At 43.3% G+C, this 10,166-nt stretch overlaps 1 protein-coding gene and 1 long non-coding RNA gene across 2 annotated transcripts in view; both read right to left on the bottom strand.

Annotated features, from left to right (window-relative positions):
- Nucleotides 1–1,842: 1,842 nt before the first annotated feature.
- On the bottom strand, nucleotides 1,843–6,032 carry LOC135561960 (deleted in malignant brain tumors 1 protein-like). Its single transcript, XM_065004487.1, has 8 exons — nucleotides 6,029–6,032; nucleotides 5,458–5,763; nucleotides 5,200–5,331; nucleotides 3,816–4,121; nucleotides 3,390–3,689; nucleotides 2,636–2,956; nucleotides 2,444–2,532; nucleotides 1,843–2,318 (listed from the first exon to the last, which is right to left on the bottom strand). Exons 1-8 carry the CDS (start codon nucleotides 6,030–6,032, stop codon nucleotides 2,184–2,186), a joined length of 1,593 nt encoding a protein of 530 aa, XP_064860559.1. The 3' UTR covers nucleotides 1,843–2,183.
- Nucleotides 6,033–6,170: 138 nt separating this feature from the next.
- The window catches only part of LOC135561685 (uncharacterized), a 165,189-nt gene continuing 161,193 nt past the window's right edge, over nucleotides 6,171–10,166 (bottom strand). The window contains exons 3-4 of the long non-coding RNA XR_010459603.1: nucleotides 6,855–6,884; nucleotides 6,171–6,501 (exon numbers count right to left, since the gene is read on the bottom strand). This is a non-coding gene — a long non-coding RNA (uncharacterized LOC135561685). The remainder of the gene's footprint in view (nucleotides 6,502–6,854; nucleotides 6,885–10,166) is intronic.

Raw genomic sequence — 10,166 nt, 5'->3', positions numbered from 1 at the left:
CAACAATAGTGCTAGGTGTCTGTACTATATAAACACTGTTAATACAACAATAGGTGTCTGTACTATATAAACACAACAACAATAGTGCTAGGTGTCTATACTATATAAACAGATAAATTCTGAAACCTGTTTCTTTGTCAGTTTCTCTGTTTCAATAATAGTAATACTATTATCCTACAGAACAGTACAACTTGGGTTGGTCTACTATTATCCTACTGAACAGTACAGCTAGGTTGTCCACTATTATCCTACTGAACAGTACAGCTTGGTGTCTACTATTATACTACTGAACAGTACAGCTTGGGTCTGGTCTACTATTATACTACTGAACAGTACAGCTTGGGTTGGTCTACTATATAAACACTGTTAATCCATGTGCTAGGTGTTGGTCTATATGTACACTGCTCCTCCGCTCTCTCACTGGCTTCCAGTTGTACTATCGCATCCGCTACAAGACCATGGTGCTTGCCTACGGGCTGTAGGGAATAAACAGTTAGTACCTCAGGCTCTGATTGGCCCTACACACAAACAAGGGCACTGTTCATCCACCTCTGGCCTGCTGCCTCCCTACCACTGAGGAAGTACAGTTCCCGCGCAGCCCAGTCAAAACTGTTAAACTGCTCTGGCCCCCCAATGGTGGAACAAACTCCCTCCACGCCAGGACAGCGGAGTCAATCACCACCTTCCGGGGAGACACAGCTGAAACCCCACCTCTTTCAGGAATACCTAGGATAGGATAAAGTAAATCCTTCTCACCCCCAAAGTGATTTAGATGCACTATTGTAAAGTGGCTGTTCCACTGGATGTCTTAAGGTGAACGCACCAATTTGTAAGTCGCTCTGGATAAGAGCGTCTGCTAAATGACTTAAATGTAAATGTAAATGTACTATTATCCTACAGAACAGTACAGCTTGGGTTGGTCTACTATTATCCTACTAAACAGTACAGCTTGGGTTGGTCTACTATTATCCTACTGAACAGTACAGCTTGGGTTGGTCTACTATTATCCTACTGAACAGTACAGTTTGGGTTGGTCTACTATTATCCTACTGAACAGTACAGCTTGGGTTGGTCTACTATTATCCTACTGAACAGTACAGCTTGGGTTGGTCTACTATTATCCTACTGAACAGTACAGCTTGGGTTGGTCTACTATTATCCTACTGAACAGTACTGCTTGGGTTGGTCTGACTGTGAAAGACCAATATGGGGATGTATAGTTTTAGGTCATTCAGAGTGTATCACTGTTTCTCGTGCTTTTCACACAGGGTGCCTTTCCTTCTCTGGGCTGTTTGGAAAATGTTTTACTAAATTAGAGTACTGAATACCCACTTCTCCAGGCACCACAACACCACTGACCTACACAACAGCTTTCAACATACCAGTATTTAGTTTGGAAACATTCAAAAGACATGCTGGTATAAATAATACAATATTAAAATCTTTCAAAATATCCATTTATTTTTTTGTACTGTTGTACTGAACTACAGTGCTAAAATAATCGATATTCTCAAAGTTGAGCTTGTCTTTGCAGGGGGACTCTTATTTAGAATAAAATAATCTGATGTTGCGCTGCCAGCACAATAAAATGCAAATTATTTACTGAAAAATCATACAATGTGATTTTCTGGATTTTTGTTTTAGATTCCGTCTCTCACAGTTGATGTGTACCTATGATAAACATTACAGACCTCTACATGCTTTGTAAGTAGGAAAACCTGCAAAATCGGCAGTGTTTCAAATACTTGTTCTCCCCACTGTATGTACTACTAACAACATCATAACAATAATCTACATCATAAGGTAAACAACAACAAAACAACAACAACCAACCAAAATGACTTGAGAAAAAGACCCCTTTATTAAAAAATGTTTCAAAATACAAAGAATGAACCATTTTTCTCTCCTATTGTTCCAGATGTCCTGCTAATACATGGACTAATGGAAACACTTCAAGATAAAGAATCTAAGAGACACTAAATAAGATAAAGAATCTAAGAGACACTAAATAAGATAAAGAATCTAAGAGACATTAAATAAGATAAATAAGGTAAAGACATGAAGACAAAAGCAGAAAAGCATTTATTTTATCAATCAATTTCAATCACTCCTTTTAGATTTATTCCAAGGTTCTAGAAAAATAAACTAATTCTCAAGCATGTAGGGTCAGATTCATTCTACTCCTACTCCGTCCCCTGGGCTGCTCTCTCCTCTCCCAGTCCAGCTTCAGCTCTGGAGCTCAGAGAGACCATCTCCATGGCATTGACATAAAGATCCATGCTGCTCACCCTGTTCACTCTCTTCTGCCTCCTGGTGGGCTAGGGAGACACAGCACCAACAGTCAGACATTTACTCTCTAGTGTCTCCATTCTCTCCCTCCCTCTCCCCCTCCCCCCCTCCCTCTAGTTTAAATGACTTGTAACGTCTGAGTAAATGTCTTTACCTTGTAGTACAGGTAGGAGGTGGTGATGGCTGTCAGTAGGATCAGCAGCACTACAACGTGTCTGATGATGAAGGCTGGCAGAGGAGAGGCTGCAAACAGAAACACCTTTGATGAGGGGACTGATCATCATCACATAGATCTGTGGGAAATCTGTCAATGACAAAGTTATAAGTCTGGTTCATGTTCACTTACCTGTGATGGTGAGGGAGAGGAGCTCACTCTCAGAGGAGAAGTTATGAGAGAAAACATAATTCTCATAAACACAGCTGTAGTTCCCTTGGTGGGAGTCATCTGCAGCAGGGAAGAGGAAGGCAGCAGAGTGATTGACAGCTGGCTGGGTCTGGGTTCTGTTGGAGCCGGTGAACGTGAGGAGGAAGGAGCCTCCTGGGTACTGTGGCTGAGTGGAGCAGGTGATGGTGAAGTTGTAGCCCCTGAACATCTCGGGCCCCTGGTGACCCCTGGAGACCCCTCCCATTGAGTCAGTCAGGAAGATATCAGGCTGGACCAGGAGATCTGTAACAATAAAAGAGAACAAGAAAAACTTCTTCAACTAGTTTCCTATAGATATGACAATAACATCAGCATGTAACAGTGCCAGCCACCCTCCCTCACAGGGCAACATGAGTAGTGGGCCTACAGTCACTGAGACAACATATGTTGATATCAGGCTGAAGCAGGACATCTGGAACAATAGGAGAGAAAAATTATCATTTAGATATGACAATAACATGACATGTGACAGTGGTAGTGAGTAGAGACGTTCACTGAGATAACACTCAAATACAAAAGCATTCTGGGATATTTAAGTTGTATTTGATTCCTACTTGACTGATTGATCTATTTTGCAAAGCAGATTTACAAGCTAAACAGATCTCATTAGAGGTTCAGAGGAAGTTGTATGAATGAAGGAAATCAGTTGAATGTAATTATAATCTATTGTTATTACCTGAGCAGATCACTGTGAGTCCAGGAAGTAGATCATACATTCTATAACAATCCCTCAGTGAAGAAACAGACCCATCACACTCAGACTCAGATCCAGAACATATAATGTTTTTCCCTCTAGTGGTGTTTCCAGGTAGTACTGAAACTGTGGAGCCACAACCCAGCTGTCTACACACTACTGCAGCTACATCCCTCTGGTCCCTGTCATCAGCTCCCACAGTCCTCCACTCTCCCTGGTCGTACCACTCCACTCCACCAGCACAGCGACTGCCTCCTCCCACCAGCCTCACATCATCAGGCTCTGAGAAAAGGAAAGAGAGAGACAGTAATCTTACTATTTTCTCACTAAAACCCACCTATATTGTCTCTCATATTCTTCACTCCAGGTGAGAAAAAAATGTTGATTGAGTGACAAACTGTTTCTTACCTGAGCAGGTGAGTCCAACAGCATTACCAGGTAGGCAGGTGTTGTTTTTTCTGTCTGAGGTGTCACAGTCCAGGAGAAGGGACTCTTTGCCTTTACACTGGAACTCTTTATCCCAGGTCTGACCCCCACCTTCTCCATAGAGCCCCCCCTGTAGAGCTGCAGGAGCCCCACAGCCAAACTCCCTACAGACTACCTCTGCATCCTGCCGGTCAAAGTCAGCTTCACACACTGAGGCCCAGGACTGATTGGACTTCACCTCCACTCTCCCAGAGCAGAGACCAGCTCCATCCACAAGCCGCACAGACTCTGGATAAAAAGAGTTGGTTGAACATTCAATCAGTTTTGTTCATGACACTGTCGAGGACTAAACACAAATATGTTGGATAAAAGATTGTAGTTTGCTATGTTTGATACTGTAAGAGGTAGAAATGGGTTCTTAGTCACTCGGGATAGTGTTGGGAATAATGCAGGCAGGAGACAGGAATAAGTTCACTTCACTGTTTACACACAGCTTAACTACAAGGTCTGATTCATTATGTCACGGTCAGGATTGGCTGGGCCAATAGTGGAAAAGGTTACTGGTTATAATGACATCACTGGTGAGAACTCAGTGATAAAAATATATTCTCTCTCTCATCTCTCTGTCTTCCTCTCCTCCTCCCTCATTCTCTTTGTGACAGTGGTAGTGAGTAGAGACATTCACTGAGATAACACTCAAATGCAAATGCATTCTGGGATATTTAAGTTGCATTTCATTTCTACTTGACTGAGTGATCTATTTAGTAAAGCAGACTGACAATCTAAACAGTCATCATGAGAGGTGCAGAGGAAGTTGTATGAATGAAGGAAATCAGTTGAATATAATTATAATATGTTGATATATCCTGATCAGATCACTGTGAGTCCAGGAAGGAGATATAATACATGGACAAAAGTATGTGGAACTCAGCAGTGAGTTTTACAACAGAGGATTATTTTTACGCTCTACGTGGTTCAGCCCTCGACTGTCTGTTCTGTGAGCTTGTGTTGTCTACCACTTCACTGCTGAGTCATTGTTGCTCCTAGATGTGCCACGTTGAAATTCACAGAGACCTTCAGAAAGGACATTTTACTGTCGATTTTTGTCTATGGAGATTGCATGGCAATGTGCTCAATTTTAAACACCTGTCAGGAACAGGTGTGGCTGAAATAGCCGAATCCACTAATGTCCACATACTTTTGGCCATATAGTGTATCTTGTTATTACCTGAGCAGATCACTGTGAGTCCAGGAGAGAGATCATAACTTCTGGAACACTCCCTCAGTGAAGACTCAGACCCATAACAGGAAAGTCTAAACGCTCTAGTGGTGTCTCCAAGTAGTACTGAAACAGTGGAGCCACAACCCAGCTGTCTACACACAACTGCAGCTGCATCCCAGTCTTCAGCTCCCACAGTCCTCCACTCTCCCTGGTTGTACCACTCCACTCCACCAGCACAGCGACTGCCTCCTCCCACCAGCCTCACATCATCAGGCTCTGAGAAAAGGAAAGAGAGAGATAGTAATCTTACTATTTTCTCACTAAAAACACACCTATATTGTCTCTCATATTCTTCACTCCAGGTGAGAATCAATGTTGATTGAGTGACAAACTGTTTCTCACCTGAGCAGGTGAGTCCAACAGCATTACCAGGTAGGCAGGTGTTGTTCTCTCTGTCTGAGGTGTCACAGTCCAGGAGAAGGGACTCTTTGCCTTTACACTGGAACTCTTTATCCCAGGTCTGACCCCCACCTTCTCCATAGAGCCCCCCCTGTAGAGCTACAGGAGCCCCACAGCCAACATCCCTACAGACTACCTCTGCATCCTGCCGGTCAAAGTCAGCTTCACACACTGAGGCCCAGGACTGATAGGACTTCACCTCCACTCTCCCAGAGCAGAGACCAGCTCCATCCACAAGCCGCACAGACTCTGGAGAAAAAGAGTTGGTTGAACATTCAATCAGTTTTGTTGATGACACTGTCAAGGACTAAACACAAATATGTTGGATAAAAGATTGTAGTTTGCTATGTTTGATACTGTAAGAGGTAGAAATGGGTTCTTAGTCACTCAGGATCGGGTTGGGAATAATGCAGGCAGGAGACAGGAATAAGTTCACTTCACTTTATAGAAAATAAACAGCTGGGCATCCATCAGGCAGCTTCACTTCAGTACCATCTGAACTACAATGATCTGCCCATGAACATCTCCCATAAACCAATATGACAAACACAAATATAATGTTTAAATACATCTGACATCTCTCCCTCTATTTAAATGAAATAAAAACACAAAGATGATACATGGTAATATTGTATAATGTATAAAATTAATCTCTCAATATGACCAGTCTCTTACCTGAACAGGTCACATGATGATAAGTTCTACCATTACAGCCACCAGGTCCTCCTCTTACAATGTCACACTGTCTAACAGAAGACTCATTTCCATAGCAACCACCTAGTATGACTCTTTGTTTTCCATCTTCAATCAGAGGTCCAATAGATTCAGCTACAGGATTCCCACAGTCCAGCTCTCTACACACAAACCTGACCTCTTTCATTATGCTCCACCAACTAGTACAAAGACCTAACCACTCTCCTTCATAGAAGACTTCCACTGTCCCAGAACAGGAAGTGGTTCCATTCACCAGTCTGACTGAGAGTTCAGCTGTAAACAGCAGAGAGGAAAACACAGTGGTGAGGACAGATGATGACAGTGATTCTGTTATTCTAACAGCAGTGATGCTTTGTGGTTGACAAGTATTAGTAGTTCCATAAAACACTACTTGTTATTGGGGTTTAGAATGGTTTGTATGGACACATGAATTTCTCCATGTGGGATAATAAAGTTGACTAATATTGAACTGCTTCTACACCTGCATTGTTTGCTGTTTGGGGTTTTAGGCTGGGTTTCTGTACAGCACTTTGAGATATCAGCTCATGTACGAAGGGCTATATAAATACATTTGATTTGATTTGATATAAACTGCTAGAATCACTGTAGATTTATACTCTACCTACCTGGTGGACTGACGCTTTGAGCCTGGAGATCTGAGGAGAAAGAGAGAGAAAGAGACAGAGAGATAGAGAGAAACAAAGGAGAAAGGGAGGAGTCAGAGGAAGAGAGAGACAGAGGTTAAATTAATATCAACATGACCTTTCATGATGTGATGGGGAAGACAGGCTTATCGTTGGTATGGTGCAACAACACCCATGTGTACATACACTATATATACAAAAGTATGTGGACACCACTTCAAATTAGTGGATTCTATTTCAGCCACACCCTTCCCCACCCCTTCCACACAGTAATACAGGCAAACATTGGCTGTAGAATGGCCTTATTGAAAAGCTCAGTGACTTTCAACAAGGCACCATCATAGGATGCCACCTTTCCAACAAGTCAGTTTGGCCCCGGTCAACTGTAAGTGCTGTTATTGTGAAGTGGAAACTTCTAGGAGCAACAGCTGCTCAACTGTGAATTGGTAGAGCGTACAAATCGTCTGTCCTCGGTTGCAACACTAACTGCAGAGTTCCAAACTACCTCTAGAAGCAACGTCAGCAGAATAACTGTTTGTTGGGAGCTTCAGGATGAATTTTCCATGACGGAGCAGCAACACACAAGCCTAAGATCACCATGTGGTCAATGCCAAGCGTTGGCTGGAGTGGTGTAAAACTCAGATAACAGGAGAACACTACCTGTCCTAATGCATAGTGCCAACTGTAAAGTTTGGTTGAGGAGGAATAATGGTCTGGGGATGTTTTCATTGTTCGGGTTAGGCCCCTTAGTTCCAGTGAAGGAAAATCTAATCGCATTATAGACAATTCTGTGCTTCCAACTTTGTGGCAACAGTTTGGGGAAGGCCCTTTCCTGTTTCAGCATGACAATTCCCCCTTGCAAAAAGCAAGGTCCATACAGAAATGGCTTGTCGAGATCGGTGTGGAGGAACTTGACTGGCCTGCACAGAGGCTAACCTAAACCCCATCGAATACCTTTGTGATGATTTGAAATGCAGACTGCAATCCAGGCCAAATCGCCCAACATCTGTACCTGAGCTCATGAATGCTCTTATGGCTGAATGGAAGCAAGTCCGTGCAGCAATGTTCCAACATCATTTCCTATCGAATATACAGTGTCTATGGGGTCATATTCCACTTCCTAAGGCTTCCACTAGATGGCAACATTCTTTAGAACCATGTTTGAGGCTTCTACTGTGAAGGAGGGGGGTGAGAGCTGTTTCAGTAAGGGCTCTGCCAGAGTGGCATGAGCTGATCACACTCGCTCACGTGATAGCGACCTGCGTTCCATTGCAATTCTAAAGACAAAGGAATTCTCCGGTTGGAACATTATTGAAGATTTATGTTAAAAACATCCTAAAGATTGATTCTATACATCGTTTGACATGTTTCTACGAACTGTAATATAACTGTTTGTCTGAACCTTCGCCTGAACTTATGAGTTTGGATTTGTTTACCAAACACGCTACCAAAAGGAGGTATTTGGACATAAATGATGGACTTTATCGAACAAAACAAACATTTATTGTGGAACTGGGATTCCTGGGAGTGCATTCTGATGAAGATCATCAAAGGTAAGTGAATATTTATAATGCTATTTCTGACTTCTGTTGACTCCACAACATGGTGGGTATCTGTATGGCTTGTTTTTGTGTCTGTGCGCCATACTCAGATTATTGCATGGTGGGCTTTTCCATAAAGTGTTTTTGAAATCTGACACAGCGGTTGCATTAAGGAGAAGTGGATCTATAATTCCACGCATAACACATATTTTATCAATGTTTATTATGAGTATTTCTGTAAATTGATGTGGATCTCTGCAAAATCACCAAATGTTTTGGAAGCAAAACATTACTGAACATAACGCGATTTCTGGATATAAATATGAACTTCCTCAAACAAAACATACATGTATTGTGTAACATGATGTCCTATGAGTGTCATCTGATGAAGATCATCAAAGGTTAGTGATACATTTAATCTGTATTTCTGCTTTTTGTGACTCCTCTCTTTGGCTGGAAAAATGGCTGTGTTTTTCTGTGACGAGGTGCTGACCTAACATAATCTGATGGTGTGCTTTCGTCGTAAAGTATTTTTGAAATCGGACAATGTGGTGGGATTTACAACAAGTTTATGTATGTTTGAGTAATTTTAATTATGAGATTTCTGTTGTTTGACTGTTGTCAAATCGATCCCGTTAACGGGATCTTAGCCCGTCTCTTCCATAGGAGACCATGTCAGTCGTGAAGAGGGCATGACAACACAGTGGTAGGCCTGATCACCGACAACGAGCTCCAAGCACACCATGTCAGTCGTGAAGAGGGCATGACAACACAGTGGTAGGCCTGATCACCGACAACGAGCTCCAAGCACACCATGTCAGTCGTGAAGAGGGCATGACAACACAGTGGTAGGCCTGATCACCGACAACGTCAGTCTGAAGAGGCAAGACAACACAGTGGTAGGCCTGATCACCGACAACGAGCTCCAAGCACACCATGTCAGTCATGAAGCGGGCACGACAAAACCTATTCCCCCTCAGGAGACTGAAAAGATTTGGCATGGGTCCTCAGATCCTCAAAAGGTTCTACAGCTGCACCATCGAGAGCATCCTGACTGGTAGCATCACTGCCTTGTACGTCAACTGCTCAGCCTCCGACCGCAAGGCACTACAGAGGGTAGTGTGAATGGCCCAGTACATCACTGAGGTCAAGCTTGCTGCCATCCAGGACCTCTATAACAGGCGGTGTCAGAGGAAGGCCCTGAAAATTGTGAAAGACACCAGTCACCCTAGTCATAGTGTTCTCTCTTCTACCGCACGGCAAGCGGTACCGGAGCACCAAGTCTAGGTCAAAGAGGCTTCTAAACAGCTTCCATCTCCAAGCCATAAGACTCCTGAACATCAATGGTTACCCAGACTATTCATATTGCCCCCCCCCCTCCCCTCTCAAAACCACTGCCTCTCTCTTTTGTCATCTATGCATAGTCACTTAACTTGAAAATAAAAGAGAGCCGCTCACTCTAGGAGCTCAGATGCAAATATTTAATTCCCAACGTTTCGACAGCCAAGCTGTCGTCATCAGGGTTTTCTACTCCGCTAGATAGTCACTTAACTTTCCCTCGATGTTCATACTACCTCAACTAACCGGTGCCCCCACACTGACTCTAACCGGTGCCCCCACACACTGACTCTAACCGGTGCCCCACACACTGACTCTAACCGGTGCCCCACACACTGACTGAACCGGTGCCCCCACACACTGACTCTAACCGGTGCCCCCACACACTGACTCTAACCGGTGCCCCCACACACTG

Source organism: Oncorhynchus nerka, linkage group LG18, assembly GCF_034236695.1.
Source record: "Oncorhynchus nerka isolate Pitt River linkage group LG18, Oner_Uvic_2.0, whole genome shotgun sequence".
NCBI lineage: Eukaryota > Metazoa > Chordata > Actinopteri > Salmoniformes > Salmonidae > Oncorhynchus > Oncorhynchus nerka.
Note: the sequence above shows the minus strand (reverse complement) of the source record. Positions and strands in the feature narration are given on the sequence as shown.